At 39.9% G+C, this 23,650-nt stretch overlaps 6 protein-coding genes across 9 annotated transcripts in view; 4 read left to right on the forward strand and 2 right to left on the reverse strand.

Annotated features, from left to right (window-relative positions):
* The window catches only part of fam171a1 (family with sequence similarity 171 member A1), a 31,486-nt gene extending 29,756 nt beyond the window's left edge, over positions 1–1,730 (reverse strand). For both annotated transcript variants that reach the window (XM_018686162.2, XM_018686161.2), the window contains exon 1: positions 1,642–1,730. The gene's annotated coding sequence lies outside the window, so the exon portion shown is untranslated. The remainder of the gene's footprint in view (positions 1–1,641) is intronic.
* LOC108889610 (H-2 class II histocompatibility antigen, A-U alpha chain) lies at positions 799–3,237 on the forward strand. The gene is made up of 4 exons (XM_018686167.2): positions 799–967; positions 1,163–1,426; positions 1,552–1,833; positions 1,946–3,237. The coding sequence occupies exons 1-4, from the start codon at positions 886–888 to the stop codon at positions 2,065–2,067; spliced, it is 750 nt and encodes a 249-aa protein (XP_018541683.1). The 5' UTR covers positions 799–885; the 3' UTR covers positions 2,068–3,237.
* An 885-nt stretch (positions 3,238–4,122) lies between these two features.
* On the forward strand, positions 4,123–8,340 carry LOC108889609 (DLA class II histocompatibility antigen, DR-1 beta chain). 3 transcript variants are annotated; one of them, XM_018686164.2, is made up of 5 exons: positions 4,123–4,258; positions 5,628–5,888; positions 6,191–6,472; positions 6,654–6,764; positions 7,078–8,340. In XM_018686164.2, exons 1-5 carry the CDS (start codon positions 4,144–4,146, stop codon positions 7,101–7,103), a joined length of 795 nt encoding a protein of 264 aa, XP_018541680.1. In that variant the 5' UTR covers positions 4,123–4,143; the 3' UTR covers positions 7,104–8,340. The 3 variants fall into 3 exon arrangements, with proteins under 3 accessions (XP_018541680.1, XP_050932338.1, XP_050932337.1); XM_051076381.1 differs by having other exon boundaries at positions 5,628–5,863; XM_051076380.1 differs by lacking the exon at positions 5,628–5,888 and having other exon boundaries at positions 4,134–4,258.
* A 2,662-nt stretch (positions 8,341–11,002) lies between these two features.
* On the forward strand, positions 11,003–13,513 carry si:ch1073-228j22.2 (SPRY domain-containing SOCS box protein 4). The gene is made up of 3 exons (XM_018686183.2): positions 11,003–11,128; positions 12,256–13,026; positions 13,111–13,513. Exons 2-3 carry the CDS (start codon positions 12,294–12,296, stop codon positions 13,239–13,241), a joined length of 864 nt encoding a protein of 287 aa, XP_018541699.1. The 5' UTR covers positions 11,003–11,128; positions 12,256–12,293; the 3' UTR covers positions 13,242–13,513.
* A 956-nt stretch (positions 13,514–14,469) lies between these two features.
* Positions 14,470–22,954, forward strand: msh5 (mutS homolog 5). Its single transcript, XM_018686180.2, has 25 exons — positions 14,470–14,562; positions 14,642–14,765; positions 14,914–14,994; positions 15,272–15,325; positions 15,416–15,537; positions 15,691–15,800; positions 16,159–16,194; positions 16,572–16,654; positions 16,742–16,787; positions 16,970–17,108; positions 17,208–17,270; positions 17,367–17,495; positions 17,591–17,663; positions 17,760–17,869; positions 18,074–18,154; positions 18,246–18,333; positions 18,456–18,523; positions 19,107–19,225; positions 19,302–19,428; positions 19,530–19,679; positions 19,918–19,992; positions 21,759–21,905; positions 22,115–22,252; positions 22,336–22,409; positions 22,525–22,954. The coding sequence occupies exons 1-25, from the start codon at positions 14,470–14,472 to the stop codon at positions 22,643–22,645; spliced, it is 2,451 nt and encodes an 816-aa protein (XP_018541696.1). The 3' UTR covers positions 22,646–22,954.
* Positions 22,955–23,028: 74 nt separating this feature from the next.
* LOC108889622 (sperm acrosome membrane-associated protein 4) lies at positions 23,029–23,579 on the reverse strand. Its single transcript, XM_018686185.2, has 2 exons — positions 23,416–23,579; positions 23,029–23,319 (listed from the first exon to the last, which is right to left on the reverse strand). The coding sequence occupies exons 1-2, from the start codon at positions 23,552–23,554 to the stop codon at positions 23,090–23,092; spliced, it is 369 nt and encodes a 122-aa protein (XP_018541701.2). The 5' UTR covers positions 23,555–23,579; the 3' UTR covers positions 23,029–23,089.
* Between the last annotated feature and the right edge of the window lie 71 nt (positions 23,580–23,650).

The raw sequence follows: 23,650 nt of genomic DNA on the forward strand, positions 1-23,650 counted from the left end.
CTGTAATAAAGGATCACAAGTAGCTTTGGTTTCACTTTAAAAGGTTCACAAGCCAAAAAGGCAGATAGTACTGCAGATTATATGATTTTATAAGATCAATGGAAAAAAAAAACAAGTCTGGTTTCTAAAAATAAAGATGTGCACTGCTTTAAAATATATATTTTTAAACTCCAAGTGGAAAATAACTTTTTGACAACACTGCCAGGAAGCTAAAAGATAAACAGAGTTTTCTGCATACTGTGCATTTCCCAGATGATGACGATGCATGTATAAAAGCTTTATTTATCTACACTGTCAACAGGTGCCAAACTGAGACTGGTTTAACTGCTTTGCTATAATTAACATATACATGACCCAGACGCTGTGATCAAGGGCTTGTTTCTACAACAGGATTTCTTTTGTTTCGTTTTGGTTTGTCATGTATTTTACTGACATTTCTTCTTGAGAAAATTAAAGCTTTTTTAACATTTTTTATGGTAACAAACATGAGTTTTAATTAATCTGCTTGTTTACATTTTGGTATTTATAATTCTGTCATTTAAATACATTCTCCTCTTAAGAACAATTTTAAAGGCTACACTAAAAATAATAATGTACTCTTTTAAAGTTGGAATTTATTGTCTCATGTAGCCAAATCAAACATACACCAGCCTTGTCAGATTTAAACAAAGGGAGTGCTGGTGAGACACACCTGTCATTAAAAAGGTCAGAGTCTCTTGGTAACAGAGAGACCAGACTCCCAGTGGGCGGCACCCTCCCCTCGGGGCCACCACCACACACCACATTACTTCCTTTGGTTCCTCTGTTTAGCACAAGTACTGGTCATGTGAGCGTGCTGTAAGTTTCTTTCAGGAAACAGAGATTTTTCTTTCATGAGAGTCTCCCATGGTGACGATCTCCTGCTCAGACATGAGGCGCTCTGCTGTTATAATCCTGATACTCAACGCCGCCAGCACCTTTTCACAAAGTAAGAATAAATTTAAATGTGCTACTCCGTTCTTGTAAAATTAATGGTACACTTATGGAAACACAACCAGAATAGCTATTTAGATTTCTGTTGCGTAAATGCCTGAAAGAAGAAGCCATGAATCTACAGCCTTTTGTCATTATTGTTTTATTCCATTGTAGCTTATTCCTAATTTTCCACTTTACTGTTTTTCAGTTGCCCATGAAGTTGTCATTATTGTGGGCTGCTTTGAAAATGGTACAACTGAGGTGCAGGCGGAATTTGATACTGAAGAGGTTTTGTACGTAGATTTTGACAAACAAGATATGGTCTACACTGTGCCCCCATATCTCATGATGAACCCAAGAGAAACATTTGGGGACGTAGCTGTTTACAATAATGCTAGGAAAGCCAAGAACACGTGTCCAGCAGTTGTTGCATACTGCAAAGCAGAGGAGAAAAATCCACCAGAAGTGACAGGTAAGGCATAAACCCTTTACTGTATTACTGTGAGCAAAAGGTAAATTAACCTCAACACTGATCTTTGAGGTAATGTGATTGATGACATGCTGATAGAGGATTTTTTGTCTTTAAACCAACTAAAGATCCTCCTGAGACCATCCTCTACTCTGAAGAAGAAGTTCAGCCGGGAGTAGAAAACAGCCTCATCTGCTTTGTGAATCATTTCTACCCACCTTTCATTGAAGTGAGCTGGACAAAAAACGGTCAGCCGGTGTCAGAGGGGGTGTCACTCAGTCGATATTATCCCAATGAGGACCAGACCTTCCACCAGTTCTCAACCCTGACGTTCACGCCGAGGGAGGGGGACATTTACAGCTGCACTGTGGAGCATGTAGCCCTGGATAGACCTAAAACAAGATTCTGGGGTGATTATTTTATCTTATAAACGCACTTAATAATATTGCAATAGAATGATTTTTTAAATAAAACTCTTCCTTATGTCTGTATTGATGCATATTTTCTCACATTTCTCCACAGAACCTGAATTCAGTCATCAAAGTGTTGGACTGGATGTTTTCTGTGGAGTGGGCCTAAGTGTGGGTCTACTGGGAGTCGCAGTTGGAACATTTTTAATTGTCAAAGGACACCACAGACAATAGTTTCTCATTCTTAGAGAGATTAGACACATGAAATTGATGATAATTGTACATGTGGATTTTACATGAACACAGTAATATAACTTCTATGAAGACATATTTCATGTAATTACAGATGTGTTTTACTGCATTGTCATTCATTATCTATAACCCTAACCCTACAACACAATTGTTAATAATAAAATAAAATAAATTAACACACTGCTTATGAAATGCTTTTGTTAAATAGGAGGACTAGAGTAAAGTGTTGTCACTTAAACTGAACCATGCACCATCATAAGATACTACAAGCAAAGGTCTGCAGCTTCTGGATATACAACAGTGCTGTCTAGTCAAATATCAGGAAAACAGACATCTACATTTTATCATAAGAAGTGTTTTACATCAACTATGTAATTTCTTTGTGTTTCAGTTTGCCCTCTAGGTTATTGCACTGTTATGTATTCAAATATAACCATGGAGCATCATGTCTATTTATTATTACTTGTAAATTTGTTATCTGTAATGAATGTTGAGGTTTTACTTATACATTCATACATTTTTTTTAATTGTGTATAAAATGTATTGACATAGAGTCTTCTACTGTAAAAAGCAGTGGTGGAATGTAACTAAGTACATTTTCTCAAATACTGGGAAGTCAAGTAAAATTGCTTTTACGCATAAACATACTTAACCATGAAAAGTGATTTTGATTCTTTATTGTGCTTCAGTACAATTTTAAGGGACTTGTACTTTACATGTGTATTTACATTTTCTGCTTCTCTATATTTCTACTGCACCACATTTCAGAGTGAAGTATGACACTTTTTTCTCTGATACCTTTAACTGACAACAACCATATTATTTTACAGATTAAACTTTGCATACAAACATAAGATGATTGTATAAAATATGATACAATGCTAAAGATTAATTATGACATTTTTCTGACACTTACCTTCTTTTAATCAGTTACCATCCTGCACACAGGACTTTTGTATGTAATGATGGATGGGGGCGTGGGGGGTTTCCCACCAAAAAGTGAAAATGTGCTTTTGTGTTAAATACAAATCCCTGATTGTGATGTCTTAACACCTGCTACTCAGTGAACCTGAGAAAAACCTGCAGTAAAAACGTTTTTTTCCCCTCTGGCAACAAATCTGTGAGATCCATTATTCATGTAATTCTGAATTTCAATAAACAACCAGTGAAGGAGACTTCAGCTGCTTTCCTTAAAGACTAATTTGTCATTTAAGCTTTTATTGAATTTTCCAAAGAAATCTACTCTTTCAAAGTCACAGAACAACACACAGAAGATGTCGGCTATTCTTGAACTCTGCATGGATTCTCCATCAATCAAAGGATCTTTACACAGGTCTAAAAAATATCCCAGGGGGCTGCCTCAAGATAATTCTCAAGCAGTCACACCCACCATAATAGCTGAGAACGTATTATTTGATTTATTAGGTATTTGAGATCTGTTCTCTAATAAACTTAAAACAGGAGTCAGATGATTACTACACCAAAACTGACTCAGAGTTTCCACAACTATGACCAAGAATGGTCGCTAATGTACCTTCCCACATGCGAAGCAGGAAAGTTTGCACTTCCAGTTTTTACTTCAAACACAAATGATCATCAGGTTTATTCTGTGGAATCTAACTGGAGAATGATAGTATCTGTCTTATGTAATAATATTGTGTAAACGTCACTCTCACTTCCTTTGCATATTTCCCACACTCTGCCAATATAGTTAACCATTTCCCAAGTTCAAATCCTTCAATACTGATTAAAATACTTAGAGTGAATCAATTAAACAATCAATACTAAGATCAAATAATAAATCTCTTCAATAACTGATATGAAATTGGACAAAATAAAATAATGTGGCATCACCACAGACAACCAGAACACCAACAACGACAGCAAAAAAAAAAAAAAAAAGTATAGTAAGTATAGAAAAATAAAATTTCACGACAGTGGCTTCTGTTAAACCAAGGCTATGCAATCAAATCCATTACAATAATATGAAAACAAATCACATGTGTGCCACACCTGCTTACAGTAAATGTTGGGAAGTCTCTGCTGCTGCACTTCCTCATGTTTCCAGTGAGAGAACAATTTTACTTCCAGTTTTGTCTTTTGTCATTTGAAAGCATGCATACTTGCAGCTTCTTTTCGCTGCTGTGCGTATTCCTGTTATTTCCAAGAGCAGGTAAGTCACATTAAAATAGCATCTGTTGTTATTTTATTGTGCTGCTTGTTGAGACATTATATAGACAGGGTAGAACCAAATATTCAGGTGCTACGAGAAGTGATCAGTACATGCAGTTTATATATGAATCTGTCGATTAATTTAAAGTGAACTGGTTACAATCAGTAGATTTTATGTTGCTGAGCTCCTGACAGAGCTGCAGTTTTAGGCAGCTGGTCTGTTAAACTTAGGTACAGTACTTCACTGAATAATAGTTCACCACCTGCCTCTGATGCCGGTGTTGTGTCGAAGACTGTTTCAACCTACATCCAAGCTAAACTTTATCTCTAACTCCAACCACGGAGGTTGGCTTTACATGCTTTGACATGCGGGAAACATGCGGACGGAGCTCACTTCGACACAACACCGGCTTCCTCCAGCTAATATCACACGACGCAGTTTGGCTAGCTAGTATCATAAACGCTGGTTAGTATGTCAGACTTTGGTCAAATAAGATTTCTCCGGAGGTAAAGAGGTGTGGCAGTCTGATAATTAAATAAGTACCTGTGAATTCAGCTCCTGAATCACTGTGGTTTCTGTGGTTGCCATGGTCACACAGCAAACCGTAGCCGCACGTTAAGTTGAACCTTAATGGGGTCAAGTGATGCATTATGGGTAGGATGAAGGTGATGTTCGGGTGCAGGTGAGGGAGAGACAGACCTCTCTTTCCTTGTAACCTGTTCCCTAACGTTTAAACCACACGCCAAACTCGTGCCTAGGTGCCTATGCTGATGCGTTCAAGAACTGTGGTTCATAAACGGCGAGGCGTTCACTTACTTGAATACTAACTATTGAAGTGCCTTTGAATTATTATGCTTGGTTAGCCCAGGACAAAAAAGGATACGTAGTGCATAATGGTGGAGGAAGTATTCATATTTTTTGACTTAAGTAAAAGTATAAATTCTGCTTCACACACTTGCTCTGCTTCACACTTCAGTGTTTAAATTATGTAAAATCTATATCTTCAGCTCTAGGAACTACAGCTGACAGATAAATGTTGTGGAATAAATAGTACTACAACATTTTCCTCTAAAATAAAAGCATAGAATTAAAATACTGAAGTAATACTGAGGAAAATACTTGAACATTATTAAAGTATAGCAGGCCTACATGCATGATTTCCACCACTGTGACAACATATTTTTGAACTTAACAAAGGCATTCAGGGAGATTGATTCATGATTTTCACCTGTAGCTGCTACAATACAAATATAAAAGTGACTGCACATTATTGGAGTTTTGAAACACAAACAGAGTATGTGAGAACATGTCATGAATGAGCAAATGTAACTCTCTACATCACCTAATGCTTGCTGGCTTTATGTTACAGGTGCTCTCTTCAGTCACGGTTTAATTCGTTGCCAGCTGACTCCTTCCCATGAAGCTGTTTATCTGGAACAAATTTACTTTAATAAGATGCTCATGATGCAATACAACAGCACTTTGGGAAAATTTGTTGGCTACACAGAAAACACGAAGAAAATTGCCGACAACTTGAACAAAAACCCAGCTTTTTTGAAACAAGAGAGAAAGAATGTGGCAAAATGCACAACACATATCCCACTGGTATTTGATTTCCTTTCAAAATCAGGTGATTTTAAAGTTAGAAATTGTGGTAATGCTTGAGATTATAGCCTCCAAATTATAGTGTAGTCATTTAGTATGTATGTGGTATCAAAAAAATACCCTTTGTTCCTTGTACTTCTTCCTTTCCACCTATCATTACCACCCAGTAAGAATTTCATTGGAATGTCATGCGTAAAAAGCATTTCCACTGTTATTTGCAGGCTGTAATTTAAGCATTGTAGAAACTCAGCATTATTGGCACATTATACGATTAATAAAAGATCTGTGATTTCACACGTTGTTTTGTCTGTGGGAATTTTCCTCCAGTTGAACCTAATGTCAGGCTGAGATCAGATGAGGCAGCGAGCAGCAGACATCCAGCCATCCTCATTTGCAGCGCGTACAACTTTTATCCCAAACACATCAGCTTGACGTGGCTGAGGGATGGAGAGGTGGTGACATCTGGTGTGATGTCCACCGATGTGCTGTCCAATGGGAACTGGCTCTACCAGATCCACACCTATCTGGAGTATACTCCCAAACCTGGAGAGAAAATCACCTGTAAGGTCAAGCATGTCAGCCTCAAGGAGCCCAAACTGTATGACTGGGGTAAGAGAGTGACAGGGGCTGTGAGGCTGTGAGGATTTTACTTTGGTAAAATTCAAGTTAATCCAACCTTGAACTTCATCCTTAACAATAAAAACAAAGAACAACAGAGAAATCTTTGTTTGATTATAGTTATGATAGACTTCAGTGTGTAAGTGTGTGTTTGTGGTAAATATGTTTTCAGACCCCCTGTCTGAGTCACAGAGGAACAAGATCGCTGTCGGGACAGCAGGGCTGGTGCTGGGTCTGGTCTTTTTATTTGCTGGGTTGATTTACTACAAGAAGAACACTACTGGTGAGAGACAGCTCCAAACTAACCAGAGGGTATAGAGATAAATGGGCTCTGTTAACATCTGTCACTGTATCCATCACTCCTGTAATCACATGTTAATTTAAAACCTAATGACACACAAACAGGAGGCAGCACAGCAGTGTGGTTGGGAATTGTCTGAAGTGAAACCCACAGACGTCAGTTTATGATGCAACTCTATCAGTAAAGATTCATTGTTTGATTATTTTTTACATCTTGAAGAATCAAAGTTGAATCTGTCAGAGTTAATGTTACACATGTAGCTTTAACAAGAGCCTTCTTTTTGTTTTTATTCCAGATCGGGTGTTGGTGCCGACAAGTTAAGGTAGTCTGCTGCTTTGGCTGAAATATCTGTAACACAAGCAAAATGTGAAATGATCCAAACCAAAATGGCAGAGGATAGAATGGGTAAAGTAAGTCACACAGTAAAAGAGATTTGCTCAATTCTTGAGGAGATTGTTATGCTGTATTTCTGCAGGAATAATCTGTGTTTTAATATTAATTTATCAAATATAAGCTTTAACTGAAATATCTTCTCAAAGCCTAAATTAAGGACATGTATGAATATCAAACACAAAGTGTGGCCCTGAAGTAGTTTGATTTTTATTTGCACTGTTGATTAAGGTTTAAACAGATCACGTCTTCTGTGTGATTTGGGTGAAGTGGAAAATGAGTCCTATAATTTGTACCATACAAATTGTGATGTTTTTGGAGAGCTATTTTTTTCATGGCTGGAGTAAACTACAGAAGGCATGATGGATTTGTTAATGTTACACATTTTGTTGTAGACAGTGAAGGTATGAATGTTTGACCATGAAAGTTGTGTTGTTGTTTTTTTTTAATTGTTTGAAAATGTATATGCAACACTTGGTTCAGGTTTCTATCAAGTGATGGTGTCTTGTAAGGCCTTACAGGCTGGGAACAGTTGTATGCATGCACAGTGCAAAATAATAAAAGTTTAATTCATTTATTACTACAACTTATAATAATCACAGGATCTGATACACTGGATACATCAGTCATCTTTGCAACGTTGAAAGGTCCTATGAAATCTGTGGATCACTGGGGTCCTGCATATTGAGGACAAAGATAAAATCGCAGGCTCCAGATTATAATACAGGAAAACTACAAAGGATCAGTTCCACCGAGTTATCAGGAAAAACAAAGACACACCACAAGCAGAGAGATGAACAGGCTCTAAATAACAAGATTAACTATCTGCACTGAACGTGTGTAATAAGATTTTTCCCACCATTGTGGTGTATCTTATTAACATATGGAGGATAAAACCTATTGTTACAGCACTTGCAACCCTTGAGATTATTTTTTAATTATCCAGGGATTATTTTGATGAAGATGTGTGATGATGTCTTTAACATCATCAATACTACATTAAAAGCTTTGTTGATATTGGAAAATAGTAAAGCATGGCCACTGAGAATTCTCGATTCTGCAGGGTTAGATTAAGTTTTGGTACCTGGACAGTATGATGTACTGTAATTGTTTGTTTACAGCTTTAAATTAATGCACCAGTATTAAACTGTAGATAAAGACAGCAACAGTGAGCCTTGGCAAAGGAGCTCGGAGCTCTGGTTATTTGTGTAACCACCGACAACAACTGAAAAATAGGATATATACCATCTCAATGTAAAATATGAATGAGATCAAAATGAGCTGTATGTGTAATTACTGACTGATGCATTGTAAATTGTATTAATTAGGTTGTTGTTATAAAAGTGAGCTTCTGTAAACTTCTGTAAAGAAACATTAAGCTGGAAAAAAGGAATATATTTATCATATAAAAACAAATGAGAGAAATAATTTATGTGAGTTTACTTAAGAGCACTGTATGTCTGCTGATGAACTTCCTGATTTATCTTTCTTCCTCGGTTTAGTTTTTCCTGATCAGTCTCCTAAACATGTTAACAGATCTCTTTAGATTCTTCCTCTGTCCTGCTGCTGTTACTCTCATTTTTTACAGAGGATGAGTAACATTAAAATTTGAAGAGTTTGTCATTGTGTTATCGTTCAAAGTAGGACACAGACATTATGTAACCAACCCAAAGGCAACTAAAAGCAGTTTTCGGGCAGGAACATGATGTTTTGTGCCATCAAGATCAGCTGATCTTTCAGCTAATTCACTGACTATCAGATTACTTTATTGCTTAAATCTATTATACATAAGACATTATATTCAACCATCTCATCCTGTGTGTATAATTTATAGTAAAGAGTAGTGTTATGTTTTCACTCAGGATTTGTTTTTGCCCAGCCTGACAAGATCTACTTTGGCAGGTAAATTGCTTTGTTTTACACCCACGCCAACTGTATTTGCCAAAGTAAACACTCATTGACTGTATTTACCGGATTCTCTCTTTGCTCACATATGACCCACTGCAGTCAAGGTCATCATGCTGCGTACCTGCCCACTGTGACAAAATGTTTATAGCACAAAACAGAGAGCTCCACTGGCAGCACACAGAAATCAAAGGAAACTGCAGACACCTTCAACAAAAATCCTGCAATTATCTAACAGCAGGGACGGACTTCAGAGCACTGCAAAAGTCACATCCCTCACAAATCAATGGGAACTGCACCTCACATTATTAATATGGATAATAAGTGCATTAATTAAGGATTATATTATAAATATTTGTAAAACAACTTCACATGTGATAACTTTTTATGTACATGTAATATACTGTAGTGTCCTCAGCCTCTGGAATATAACTAGACAGGATAGATATTGCATATGCTCTGGTATACATACTGTAGATATATCTGACTGAAAACCTTTGTAGATGTTTTCAACACCATGTAAAGTAAAATCATTTGTGTTCATTGTAAACTTCGGGATTAATGGCACCTCTCAAGTGTTTTGTCCCACAGCCACTTTATCCAGTAAAAACTTCAAGACAGAAGAATCAGCACATATTGGAACAATACACAGTGTGTACTGTGTTTGTGTGTGTGTGTGTGTGTGTGTTGGTGCTGACAAGTTCAAGAAGGTGTTGACATCTAACAATCACAAGTGTGTGTGAAACATTTCTGGTATGAGGTTAATTCCTTAATAATTAAGCTGTCCAACAGGTTTTAAAATACAGTCTGTGAGAATTCACACAAGGTCCCTGATTCAATCCAGTGATGTGCTGGCATATTATAGGAGTAATTAGTCCTATAAATGACTTAGGAATCATATTCATGTTAACTGTATTAATCTGAAAGAACCCAGTCATATATGACTGTGACTAATGAGCCCTTTGAGGCTAATTAACTGCATAAGAATAAAAATCTCCATAAAAACACCGTCTCCTCTGTACATCCCTACATAATAATACACAACATGATATGACCCACTTTCATCTCTGCTCTCCTCCACTAGGCTGATGGGTACAGAGGCCCTCAGCGCTGTCTTACAGACAAGAGATGGTGTTGCTGGGCTCTAGTCGCAAGAAGTTTAGACTCACTACTTGTTTAATACAAAAAATACAGGGAAGGAAAAGGAGCAGGAATGGGAACGGAAATCAGTATTCTTTGTTTTATACATCTAACTCAAATGATTGAGGAAAAATAAAATATAGATAGAATCACTACATAATTTTTCAGTTGCTTAAAATAACATTTAATATACTGACATTTTATAGAACATTTAATACAGACAACACTTGGCAGATTGATCAGTAATGACAATCTTTACTATGCTTATCTAATCTCTGTCACTAAATAAGTTTTCTGCCTTCCTTTCTGTTTATTACAAATCTAATTTTGACTTTTAGACCAGTACCTCAGCTTTGCCTGTAAGGCAGCGTGCAGGGCTGAATGCTGTCTCTTGTGCGCCTGCGCTCTCCGGAATAATGAGCCGCTTTGGATTTTATTTTATTTTTCTCTTCTTATTGATTAAAAGCCCAAGTTTGATTCTCTTCTTATGTTTCGCCATTTATGTTTATATTCATTACAGAACGCGATAAGAAACGAAAGGAAATGAGAGGGTAAAAACAGAGAGAGAGTTGATGAGAGCTGTGACAGAGCCTGTAAATCAGACAGTGGATGTACAGTAAAATTTCACCATGGTATCTTTTTTTATTGTGCATCAGTTCACAAACGCGTCACGGGATCTGTCGTCCTTGTCACTGCAGGTCTGGATGGCGTCAGTCTGCGGTGATGGACTGTGCTGTTCCCGTCCCGGAGGTCGTCCCGTAAACCAAAACACTGGAGCAGACAGACGTTACCGAGCTGCGATAAGACGTACGAGATGTTTGATAAGAAGAGTGTTAAAAACACAGATACGGACACTGAGAGGATGACTGGAAACAACTTGTCCGGAGGAAAGGGTTCGCCAAAAACATCTGGTAAGACTTAAAACACTCACAGGGCAATTAGTTTTTACTAACCTGCCTCAACAGGTGAAATAACCTGAAACAATTTTAAATGTGTAAGGACTTTATATCTTTTTCTCTACTCGAATTCACCTTTATTCTACTTTAATCAGTGGTGGAAATTAACTAGCATTTACTTAAGTACTGTACTTTCATGCTACTTTATTTCTCTAATACACTATATCACTAGTTACTATGCTAAAGCTTAATGTGTTATACTTGTTCTCTGTTGCTTTACTTCACTAAAGTCAGCCCTGCCATTCTATGATTTTCTACTTTTCTCTCCTGCGGTCTATCTGACTGTACACTATTTCAAGCTATTCAACTCTACTCTACCTTACCCTATTCGGCTGGAGTCGTTTTTGTTCTTTGCTATTCCAAACACATCACTTAATTAACACATCTTACTCTATAATACCTTACTTTACATTATTTGACACTCTTCTCTACTCTGCTACTTTAACCTGTTCTTCACTCTACCGTATTGATCTCTATGCCACCGACCTGACCATTTTCTACTTTTAAAGGGCGACATCAATAGATATCACTCTTTTCTTCTTCTGCTTCCAACTTGTTAATTTAACACCTGTCCGACACAGTTTTGTTCTGTTTTTCTGGGTGCGTTTACATGGGCGACATGGTGGTCCAGTGGTTAGCACTGTCGCCTCACAGGAAGAGGGTTCTGGGATCGAACATGGAGTTTGCATGCTCTCTCTGTGCCTGTGTGTGTCCTCTCCAGGTACCCCAGCTTTCTCCCACAGTCCAAACATATGCAGGTTAACTGGTTACTCTAAAAGGTGTAAATGGTTGTTTGTCTATATACATCAGTGCTGTGAATGACTGGTGTTCTGTCCAGGGTGTACCCCGCCTCTCACCCAGTGTCAGCTGGGATTGACTCCAGCACCCCCGCGACCCTTAACCCATAAGTGGTAAAGATAATGGATGGATGAGTGGTGGGATGGATGGGTCCATTTACCATAAATAAGCTGTAAATCAAACTAACTGGAGCTCACTAACAGGTGACACTTCTGTATAGCAGAATTAATCATATTTTTCTTTCAGTGTATAAACAAGTGTTTTGTTTTCTGTCTTCTCCTCAGTTCTTCTCTAGTTGTGACCCTGCCTGTGTCCAGTACCAATGGGTCTCTCACTGTCATCTTGGTTGTACAGCAGGGCAGCCGACAGCCCTCCCTCCTCTCCGTCAGCTTTCCCTCCGCTGGCTGTCCCGACTTCCTCTCGCCTTGCGGTCATTCTGAACTCCTCTCCAGTCTCTCCAGCGGACAGTCGCTCACACTGGAGCTCAGTCCACCGCTCTCCTCACTTTCTGCTCTCTGCCCGCAAGCAGGAAGTGACGCGTTCACCTGTCGAGCTCAGCAGCGACGGGGTGAGAGCCGAGGTGGGGGTGAAAGGTGGGCTTCACGTATGGGAGGTGCTGTGGAACCCCGACCACAGAGGGAGTCACGCCGTCATGGGCATTTCCAGGAGGGACTGTCCTCTGCAGGCGTCAGGGTACAACGTGCTGGTGGGGGGAGACGCACAGTCCTGGGGCTGGGAGCTCAAAACCAATCAGCTCTGGCACGGTGGGCAGAGTCTGGGACTTTACCCTGGTAAAAGGAGGGGGTTTCACTCTGGAGCTGCTGAGGACTTGAGGCCAAAGTCCTCCACAAAAGCGGCAGAGACTTCTCTCCCCATCCCTGAACGTGTCCTGCTGGTCCTGGATGCTGACGCAGGGACTCTGGGATTCGTTGTTGATGGCAGCTTTCTTGGCGTAGCTTTTAAAGACCTTCCTCATGGAGTGGAGCTGTTCCCGGCAGTAAGCAGTGTCAGAGGTGGAGCCAGCATTCAACTACGCTACCTCAACGGTGCCACACGTGAGTATCAAATTACTGCGTGAATGTAACTTGGCTCTTATAAAACATGTAATGTAAAACTTTTTCATTATCTTTCATTTTCAGGTGATCCCCCAGACCTGATGGCTTTATGTGGACTGTCAATCCGTCAGTTTTTGGGGCAGCAAAGGCAGAATCAAACTGACAGACTGCCTCTGCCCCCTCTCCTCCAGCACTACCTGTTCTCCAGTAATTAATTTGCATACACACATGCACACAATAGGAATGCTTTTGTCAATTATTGCACATTTTACCAAGCACTTATAATGCATGTCGTTTTATATGAGAAATTATGTAAGTATGTGTGATACTATGGCCAGAAAAGCGTATTTATTATTCATCTTATTTATTACAATGTGATCTTTACATAATCCATTGATAATATTTAACACACATCTGTGTATGGGTGTGTATCTTTAATTCTGAATGTTTCTTTCTTTGTGTATAAAATAAATGACTCCTATTTTAAGTTGTCATTATTTCTGTTGTACGGTTTTCATCCATTTAGAGAGAGGAAGAGGAAGGACAATTGAGTAGTGTTGTGTGGTGGCTTTCTTTCTAGTAAAGGAGGAAGGAGGAAAGGAGGAGGAAATTACTATTATGAATGACTATTATTACTACGTCCAACCTGAAATTCCAGGTAAATATCACGTCACGACCTTTTCTGCAGAGGTTTAAACCTACATCTTCTTTAATTAACTAAACTGTTTGATATACAAATGGAGAAAATAGTGCTGACTAATATTGTCATGTTGACATGATACCCCATGTTTAATTCCTTATTTCATAAAAGTAAATACTCTGACTAAATGTTGCTTTTTTGGTCTTTTCCTCTATATTGGATCCGTACACTGTTGCCATGACAACAGCGGGTCGAAGAAGAGACGCAGCGCGCTAAGTAGCACAAAACAAGCACTGCCACAGTTAAAATAGTTTATCATCCTCATTTCTGTTATAAGTCAAGCATTACCAACTTTAAATATCTCTTGTTGGCTTTATTGTAAAAAGCCCCAACCGATCGTGTGAGTATATATCAGGTGACTAATTTAATAATCCAGTTAATTTGATTAAATGGGGCTATAACTAGCTTACATTTGCTCACCTACGGTTAGCTAAAGGCGGCTGTAACATTAATCAAAGTAGCAGAAAAAAACAACAGATATTTCCTGGGGTTTCTGAAGTTGACAGAGACCAAAAAACAGAGCTAAGAGACTGGATATTGGACTAACATTCATAAACATGACTCCAAATGAATGATAATGTCGCCTTGTAACTGCGGCACGTGTAAATAAGAAGATGTTTGCTAACAATTTCATCATATCAACTTCAAAGGCCCACTAGTGTGCCTTTTACATTGTCAAATAGCTGATGTATATAGCTTTAATTTACCTTCATTCGGTTGGTCCTGTGCAGATTTAACTGTTCATGGCTGCACTTGAAGGTCTGAGAGGAGGAGGAGGGCTAGTTTTTAGTCCCCCAGGTACTCATAGAGATGAAGAGGAGGAAGATTCACCTGCGGTAAGCTCAGGCGTCACACTCACCAGTAGAATAGTGAATATCTGCAGCTTGGGTTAGTATATTTATTTAAATTTTCTAGGTTTTACTAAGTGTTTTGGCCCAGCATGGACAGTTGGGCCTCTGCTTCTATGACAGTGAGGACTCTTCTTTACACTACATGAAAGACACTCCTGACAACCATGAGCTCCGCCTGCTGGCCAGAGGTAAACACTACACCTGTTATTGATACAATATCAGTCTCTCAAACACACTTTTCAGGATTGAATTCCCTAAATATTGTCACCTTGTTTACAAACTGACACTTGTGCTTGTCAAACTTAATATACACCTTGTCGAATTTCCCTTATTTAGTTATCCAGGAAGTCAGTCCGCATGTAATCATTACCAGTGCAAAGCAGGAGCGCTGCATGACCCGCTTCCTGCAACGACTGGGTGAGCTCTGGGACATAATTATCTTTGCATAGAGAAGAGGAAACACAAGGTTTTGTTTTGACATAGAGTGAAACAAGTAGTTTCTGGGTCAAGGCAATGAAATAAGATTGGAGACACTGCAGCCAGCTGGTTGTGATAAGGGAGAACAGTGATTGTGTTTAATCTTTTTCTGAGCACACTGTAGTTTCACCGTGTGAAAACATAAGTTTGATTATATATTTTTCTTTCACATGACCAATTACTTTGAATTTTCAAACTCTTCTCTGTTAAATCTCAGGTTCAAACCCAGACTACAAACCTGAGGTGGTTACTTATCCATATGTTGACTTCGGTAAATAGATCCCCACCCATAATATCCAAGTGCTCTCATCAATTATTAGGCTGGGTTTTTGATTGATTTTCATGATTTTGAATGTTGCAGGTCTGGAGGTCGGTAAGCAGAGGCTTCTCTCTGCCCATCTACCATTCCTTCCTCCCTCCATTTCAGAGAGTGACAAAATGTCCTACCTCTCCTCCTGTATCTCCTTCGACTCCCCCCTGATGGTGAGCCAGCTGTTTACGTATCATCCTATTCATTAGTCCAGGAGCTGATCACAAACTATCAATCAGTTTCCTGTGCTTTTCTGTTCATTTTTGTTGATCTGTGTGTGTGTGTGTGTGTGTGTGTGTGTGTGTGTGTGTGCATCCGTTATGTAGCTGAGGACAGTGGGTGCGCTGCTAAAATGTCTGGACAGGAGGAGAGTGGGAGTAGAACTGGAAGACAGCAGTGTTGGAGTTCCTATCCTACAGTTCAACGCCTACACGCTGTAAGACGCTTAAATGAAGCAATGTGTGCACACATACACACACATACACACACTCACTGTGGACTGTGATTACACATTTTCCATAATGAGAACACTGAAAGAATTTTTTTTCAATGAAGACTGACTTTTTCTGCTCTGTATTTAGCTATGCCAGTTTTAGTCTGTCAAACACGCAGCAGTGAATCATTTACTTATAGCATAATGTTTTCATAGTCTGTGCACTTTCACTGTATTTACATTTTCCCTGTTACCTTTATATCTTTATATAAGAGCAAACCAAACCTCTCTTATGTGATATAGAAGTTTTCCTGGATAAAAAAAATGTTTTAAAAGAGTCTTGTGCTTCATCCTGATATAGGAAAGGTGTGGTGTGTATTGACCGAGACACATACAGGTAAGAATGCACGACTTGCAAATCTTTCAAAGGTTTTTCCATCATTATATAAATGATCTCAGGTAAATCTGTGTTCCTTAAGGTCCTCTAAATGTAATTGCTCATTCAACAATTAAAACCTGCGGTGAGTCTGCTGGTAATTAAATACACTGAAGCCGCCTACCAGTAAATTTTCATTTTGACTGACTTCCTTATATTTCTTATATGATTTTTTGCTTCTGCTATCCTTATTTTATATCTTTTATCACTTTTCATTTATATTGTGTATTGTAAATATTTTGTTTATATCAGGTTTATTATTAGATGAGGCAGGCAAACACATAAACAGAGAGAGATGCATGAATGAGAGATCATCATGGATTTTGTATTTGTTCCAGTGTACTGCAGATCTTCAAGTCAGAGCTTCACCCATCAGTGTACAAGCTACATTCAGGCGAAAAAGAAGGACTCAGTCTTTATGGTACGCAGCTCAGACAGTTGCATGTCAGGATTTTATCTCTTCTCTTGCTAATGTAATGGTGTGACCACTAACAATTGTCTACTACAGGTATACTGAACCGCTGCAGGTGCAAGTTTGGCTCCAGATTGCTACGGTGAGAAACACTTTACTTCACTTCATAAGTTTCAGTTCCCAGTAAAACTAGACTGACATCTTTACCACACAGCACATTCTGGTTATTGTCAGACATGGGAAGATGTAGAGGTTGTGAGTTTATTACTATTTGATTTATAGAAATACCATAAGTATAAGTATGACGTCCTCTCTTCTGGTCAGCCAGTGGTTTCTGCGGCCGACACAGGACTTGGCTGTGTTACACAGGAGACAGGAAGTGATACGTTTCTTCACGTCACCTCAGAACTCAGACGTCCTGAGCACCCTGCAGTCCTCGCTACGCAACATCAGGAACATACCAGTAACAGCTCTGAACAATGGCCTCCTTCACTTCATGTCTGTGACCATTTACCCCTTTTATTGATTTGTCACCAGCTGTGTGTGTGTGTGTGTGTGTCAGACTCTTCTACGCCGGATGTCTCTCTCTCACACCAAAGTGGCCGACTGGCAGAGTCTCTACAAGGTTGGAGCTACAGTATTACCATGTGCAGCGTTTCCATGTGGCAGGTTCGGTTAAATGCGTATAAAACAATGTGTTGCGTCTGCGTGTGTCCATCAGACGGTGTACAGTGCAGTGTGTATCAGGGACACAGTGCGACGCCTGCCTCAATCCATTCACCTCTTTCATGATATTAGTCAGGGCTTCTCTGATGACCTCGACTATATCTCCTCTGTCATCAGCCGAGTTGTGAGTCCTTCCCGTTATGTCATACCCCCAAAAACCGTCAGGAATATTGGGATTAAAAAGTTGTAATCTCTCTTCTCATCTTTTTGGACATGTAGGTTGATTTTGAAACGAGCATAGCCGAGAACCGCTTCACCATAAAACCAAACGTGGACCCTGCAATAGATGAGAGTGAGTACAGTGAAGTGTCAGTTTGATATCCGGGCCTGTGTGACTTTTATATGCAGGTTGAATTGAAGTCTTCATTACACTCTCTCCCCCTGTCAGAGAAGAGGAGGATGATGGGGTTGTCTGACTTCCTGACAGACGTTGCCAGAAGAGAGCTGGAACATCTGGACGCTCGCATCCCATCTTGCTGCGTCATCTACATCCCTCTGGTCCAGACTTTATGTCTTTACATATGTGTGTGTGTGTGTGTGTATATATATATATATATATATATATATGTGTGTGTGTGTGTGTGTGTGTGTGTGTGTGTGTGTTTTGTTTGTGTATCAGATGTTGGGAAAACTGTTTCTGTGGAGCACCATATACTGTATATGAGTGTATATATCAGTGCCATGGGTTAATTCTCCTTACAGATTGGATTCCTGCTCTCTGTCCCTCGCCTGCCCAGCATGGTAGAGAAAGAGGACTTTGAGATAGAGGGTCTTGATTTTATGGTGTGTTTATGAAACCTTCTTATTCGTTGATGTGTCTTTACTGCTCATCTGCATTATTAGTGTTTTTATATTGTGTGTGTGTGTGGGCTAGTTTCTATCAGAGGATCGTCTGCACTACCGCAGCCAGAGAACAAAGGAGCTGGACGACCTCCTGGGAGACTTGCACTGTGACATTAGAGGTCTTTTACTTTCTCAACTCACAGAAAACACTCACCTGAGAGCCGTACACCTGATGGTTTTACAGCAATCACCATGTACCTCTCAATATACTTTCCTTATAGTGTACTTCCTTGTTTCTCAGACATGGAGACGGCAGTAATGACACAACTGCAGAACACAATCCTCGAGAGGAGCAGCTCCCTCCACAAGGTCGGTGTGCATCGCTGTGCACTTCCAGCTTCTAGTGTTTGAAACATGACTCCCACTCACACACATAAAATTACTGTTGGTGTGAAAGTAATGCTGTGTGTAGGTGGATTTTGTTGTGATTAAGTATGTGTTTCCTTTAGTTGTGGATGTGTTGTTCATTTTTGATTATGAAACGGGTCTTGATCCCATTACAAGTTCTCTTCAAGTGCTGTGATATTCACTGATGTGCAGTCATTGCATGCTGTAACTGCATATTGTTATTTTTGAGGGCAGAGTGAGCATTGAGGTCAGATGATGAATTAATCTGTTTACGATATTGTAGCTGTGGTTAGAATTCTCCAGCCATTAGGCAGATTGCAACTTTGCAGTTCAATTAACCTAAATGAAACACTGAGCTTTATTAGCGTACTGACATGCCTGGTTTCAAACTTATTAAGCTTTGTTAAGTGATACACCTCCCAAAATCTTTCTCTTGAGAATGAAACACTCACTCACCCACCCTCACTGGGGTTACAATCAGTTCTCAGTTGTTCATTTATCAAAACATTCAAAGAAAAATCTTAAACCAGTGTGTGTTGTGTAGGTTTTGGATCTCGCTGCTGAGCTGGACTGTCTGATGGCCATGAGCAGCGCCTCCCAGGAGTACAGCTACACCTCACCCAAGCTCTCCAGCCACAGGAAGATAACAGTCACACAGGGCAGGTAGGCACTCACACATGAGATGGAAACAATTATTGTTTTACAAGATTGTACATTTCTGTATTCAATCACTTTCTAGACACCCAATGTTGGAGCTGTGCTCTCCTGTGTTTGTGGCCAACTCCTTCCAGAGCTCAGAGTCGCAGGGCAGAGTCAAGATCATCACTGGGCCCAACTCGTCTGGCAAGAGCATCTACCTCAAACAAGTGGGACAGTCAGAAAAAAACTATCTGTCCCTGACAAGTACAAAGAACTCTTATCATCTCAGGAAGAGGTACAGTGATAATCTGCTTCTGGTCTTTGGCAGGTGGGTCTGATTGTGTTCATGGCTCTGATTGGCTCAGACGTGCCAGCGAAGGAGGCAGAGATCGGTCTGGTGGATGGGATCTTCACCCGCATGCAGAGCAGAGAGTCTGTGTCCGTGGGCCTCAGCACCTTCATGATCGACCTTAACCAGGTACTAAACAAACAAACACACACATTCACACACACTTGAACACACACAAGCTTTGTTGTGTGTACAGTGTGTGTTTTCTGTGTGTGTGTGTGGAAACAAAAGACATGAACTTCCAGCACTACTGTCCTCCACTCCCACTCTCCACCTGTCAAGACATTTTTGTAAAGCAGCTACTGCCTACAACCATCACAATAAAAGAACAAAGTGTAGTATAACTGTTTGTGTCTCTATTCTCCAGATGGCCCAGGCTCTGAACAGCAGTACTGGCAACTCATTAGTTCTCATCGATGAATTTGGAAAAGGAACTAACACAGTAAGAAGAACTTGTTCCAGCACTTTGTGAATCAAACACATATGTATACGAATAACAAGGACACACAGTGTGATTAATGTGAGGCACCTGAAACCAATCCTAGCCAATATTATCCAATTTAGAGCTGCAGCACGAACAGGCCCTCAGTTCAGCCCAACATGTGCCACTTATCAGCAAGAAAATTTCAGCAGCTGTTCAGACCTGCAAACACAAAAGTGTTGATGTGCGCCACCTACAGGCAAGGGAAGAGATAACATGTTACTTTTAGTCCCTCTATTTAGCAATAATTAGCATTAATAATGCTTTTTAACTTACCACTAATGTAGTTGTGAGCATGTATAAGGACATTTTAAATGTCTCATTAATGCACAGTATTTGTCAGCTTCTTCTTATGTAGACATTTTTATATTATTATATATATTACTTATTTTTTACTGTATTGTGATTGATTTTATGTTTATAGACCAGCCAACACTTATGCATGCCCACGGGAGGAGTGCTAGTTGTTGCTGAGCACGTTTGTATTTACATTTTGTATGCTTCTTATAAATGCTAAATAGAAGAACTTAAACTAGTAGTAGTTTTAATAGGAATGTGATAATGAAACTTTGGGTCTTGTGCAACCTGCATGTAAAGAGCTGATAGTGTGTGTCAGTTTTTAAATATATGCCTCTTCATATATTTTATATTTTAGTTTTAATAACTGGAGCATATTCACTGCTGAATGCTTGGAAAAGAGCAGAGTTCATGTTGGTCTGAGTTTCATTATGCTCTCTGTCCTCCATCACTGTCTGACAGGTTCCTCTGGAGAGGGACAGAGAAAGTCCAAACCAATTTTATTTGTCTAAAGAAGAAAAAGAGCTGTGGGATGCAGGAGCCAAACAAAAGAAAATTACCAGTTTATGCTGAATAAGTTCATGGCAAGAATTTAAAGTGGCTGTAATCAATATTTTTTTAATATCAGAGTAAGAAATCTGAAAACACTTAGACAATGTGAAACAGGTCACTCATAGTGACGTTTTCAGCCTCAGCAGGCAACTGTTTTCAGAAAAAAAGCTCTAAAAAGCCACAGTGCACTACCTGCAGACAGACACAGTTAGCAAGTAGCTAGTGAACATAGTGGAGAATTTTGCCACTAAAGAGCCTTATGTTTCCCTCAGGAGCTGTCAAAAACACCACTCCAAATGAACAATAATGTTGCTAACATTCACAAGTTGAACTGTATTTCTGTTATGTGTGAGTATTTGTGACACAGGGCTAAATGTAAAACCTCAAAAGTGCATAAACTTAAACAAATTATATAACAACCCCAAAAAAGAAACTGCAGTTTTGACACTCATGTTATTGCTTTCTTTGCCTGTAGGTGGTGACATGTACCATTTAACAACAAGTTCAGGAACTCATGCTGCATGTCATACCCTTCTTCCTCTTTCCCCAAATTTCCTGTCTATCTGTCCACTGCTCATTATCAGAAACAAAGCCAGAATGCCAAATAACATTACTATCAATTATGTTAGCATTTGTTTTTCTAACATACTGTTGCTCAGTCAGAGAGCAAGGGACATCTGGTGTGTGGATCTTTTCATCCAAAGACTAATAGACACGGATGTCCTGTTAATTGGTTGATCCGTAGCAGCAACTCAAGGTCAATCTAGCAGGGGTTTGAGTAAAGAGCTTAACCTGAATTAAGACTGAGTTTGGCCCATAGTAGCTTCATCCTTGTTGAGAAACACCAACACAGCCAACGTTATAATGTTCCCCTTCAGGTGGATGGGCTGTCCCTGCTGGCTGCGTCAATCTCTCATTGGCTGAGAAAAGCTCCAGTGGATGTTCCTCACGTGCTGTTGGCCACCAACTTCCACAGCTTGCTGCAGCTGGGCCTGCTACCTTCCTCTGGCCTGCTGTCTCTGCTGGTACTGAAAGATCCATAACACAATAAGTGTAGCATTTGTGTGAATATTCAGTGAGGTTTCATGGTGGTAAAGTAATGTGCTGCAGAATAATGTTGACAGCAGAAACTTCCAAATGACCAATTAGCTAATAAGGCTCCATTTTAGAAGTTTACTTCATAAGTATGTGATTTTGGTGTGTATGTGGTTGTGTATTTGTGTGTGTGTGTTAGACTCTAGAGACAGCAGTGGATGGGAATGAGTTGGTGTTTTTGTATGAACTGAAGGAAGGGATCTGCCAGTCCAGCTATGCTGCCAACATCGCTACACTGGCAGGCCTGCCAATTAGCCTTGTACAGAGAGGAGTGGAGGTAAACAAACACACACAAACACACAGTGGTACACAGAAGCATGCTCCCATACACTGACTGTTGGTGGGTGTGTGTTTGGTCAGGTGTCTGAACTGTACAGGACAGGAAGGCCCATCAAACGCATTGACAAAGCATCATCGGATGAGCAGGCAAACAGGTTTGTTAAACTTGCAGAGTAAGCCCATTCTAGAGACCAGTGTGTGTGTGTGTGTGTGTGTGTGTGTGTGTGTGTGTGAAGCTAACAGGTGTGTATATGTGCGTGTTACTGACAGGTGCAGGTGTGTGGTGGAGAAGTTTCTGAACCTGGACCTGGAGGACAAAGATCTGGATCTGCAGTGCTTCATGAAAGAGGAGCTCCTGCCCTCTGCTGGAGAGCTGCTGAACCGCAGCTGAACTGTTCTCCTGCTTCTTCCAACGTTTTTCTGCAGCTCTGTGGTCAGTTCGTCTCTTCATTCCTCAGTGTTATCGGCCGCCCTTTTGGACTGAACAGGCTTTAAGTGATGTTCAACCAGGTCAGGATGCATATATCTAAATGTATGACTAGAATACTGTTACAGTCACATTGAAACATTTAATATCCTGCATGTATTACAAAGGTTTATGCTCAAGTTTTTCCTAATGTTTTCTTACATATAAATACTGTATGTACATTTCAAAATACTAAATGTGGCATAAAACAGATCTGCTCATAAAAGTAGTGTTTCCTAATTCAGTAGTCTATGAGACGGTACAAAAAAATCTGTGAAAGCTGGTGAGTTGTCTTCACCATATGGTTGAAGTCCTTTCAGTATCACTTCACACAGTCTTTTTTCAGATCAATAAATAAATACAGGTTGTTTATTGTGATACCGCTGAGGCTTCACTGATGTGCCAGGTAATTAGCAAAGCCACAGTGAGGTACAAGAGAGCCTGGATGGGAAGTTTGTGAGCTGAGTTGCAGAACGGTGTGTCACAGCAGTGTTTGGTCATGACGAACACAGTTTTGTCGGGGAAGAGCTCCACCATGGTCTCCACATTGCACTCCTCTGCCTTCACACAACCCAAAGTCTTAACATCCAGAACATCAGCTAGAGAGACAAGATGATGGTATTCAGTGTCAGCATCGGAAAATGCATTCACCCTGATGACCTTTGCACTTCCTAATACTATCTTATCCAACGCACCTGCCTTCCCTCGGCCCGTGTAGCACCGCTCGCCGAAGCTGCAGTTGGTTTCGGTGGTGTAGCAGGCGTCCCAGAAGCCCAGGTCACAACGGAAACACTTCAGCAACTCTTCCTCTTCTGCAAATCCCACTGACTCCATGAGTGGCTCGAGCTGCTCCTTCTCCTCACCTGAACCCAGAGAACATCACAGAAACAGCACAGCATAATACAGGAGACTGTCTCTAATAATACAATA

This window comes from Lates calcarifer, linkage group LG15, assembly GCF_001640805.2.
Source record: "Lates calcarifer isolate ASB-BC8 linkage group LG15, TLL_Latcal_v3, whole genome shotgun sequence".
NCBI classification, from domain to species: domain Eukaryota; kingdom Metazoa; phylum Chordata; class Actinopteri; family Centropomidae; genus Lates; species Lates calcarifer.

What these genes read in the sequence shown, in the direction of transcription:
- LOC108889610 (XM_018686167.2), top strand. Translation starts at nt 886, where the DNA reads ATGGTGACGATCTCCTGCTCAGACATGAGGCGCTCTGCTGTTATAATC. An exon ending in AAATCCACCAGAAGTGACAG is followed by an intron (nt 1,427 to 1,551) that starts GTAAGGCATAAA and finishes AACCAACTAAAG; the next exon opens with ATCCTCCTGAGACCATCCTC. An exon ending in ACCTAAAACAAGATTCTGGG is followed by an intron (nt 1,834 to 1,945) that starts GTGATTATTTTA and finishes ATTTCTCCACAG; the next exon opens with AACCTGAATTCAGTCATCAA.
- LOC108889609 (XM_018686164.2), top strand. Translation starts at nt 4,144, where the DNA reads ATGTTTCCAGTGAGAGAACAATTTTACTTCCAGTTTTGTCTTTTGTCA. An exon ending in GCCCAAACTGTATGACTGGG is followed by an intron (nt 6,473 to 6,653) that starts GTAAGAGAGTGA and finishes ATATGTTTTCAG; the next exon opens with ACCCCCTGTCTGAGTCACAG. An exon ending in CTACAAGAAGAACACTACTG is followed by an intron (nt 6,765 to 7,077) that starts GTGAGAGACAGC and finishes TTTTTATTCCAG; the next exon opens with ATCGGGTGTTGGTGCCGACA.
- si:ch1073-228j22.2 (XM_018686183.2), top strand. Translation starts at nt 12,294, where the DNA reads ATGGGTCTCTCACTGTCATCTTGGTTGTACAGCAGGGCAGCCGACAGC. An exon ending in CTACCTCAACGGTGCCACAC is followed by an intron (nt 13,027 to 13,110) that starts GTGAGTATCAAA and finishes TTTCATTTTCAG; the next exon opens with GTGATCCCCCAGACCTGATG.
- msh5 (XM_018686180.2), top strand. Translation starts at nt 14,470, where the DNA reads ATGGCTGCACTTGAAGGTCTGAGAGGAGGAGGAGGGCTAGTTTTTAGT. An exon ending in TAGAGGGTCTTGATTTTATG is followed by an intron (nt 18,155 to 18,245) that starts GTGTGTTTATGA and finishes TGTGTGGGCTAG; the next exon opens with TTTCTATCAGAGGATCGTCT. An exon ending in TTGTACAGAGAGGAGTGGAG is followed by an intron (nt 22,253 to 22,335) that starts GTAAACAAACAC and finishes GTGTTTGGTCAG; the next exon opens with GTGTCTGAACTGTACAGGAC.
- LOC108889622 (XM_018686185.2), bottom strand. Translation starts at nt 23,554, where the DNA reads ATGGAGTCAGTGGGATTTGCAGAAGAGGAAGAGTTGCTGAAGTGTTTC. An exon ending in CACGGGCCGAGGGAAGGCAG is followed by an intron (nt 23,320 to 23,415) that starts GTGCGTTGGATA and finishes TTGTCTCTCTAG; the next exon opens with CTGATGTTCTGGATGTTAAG.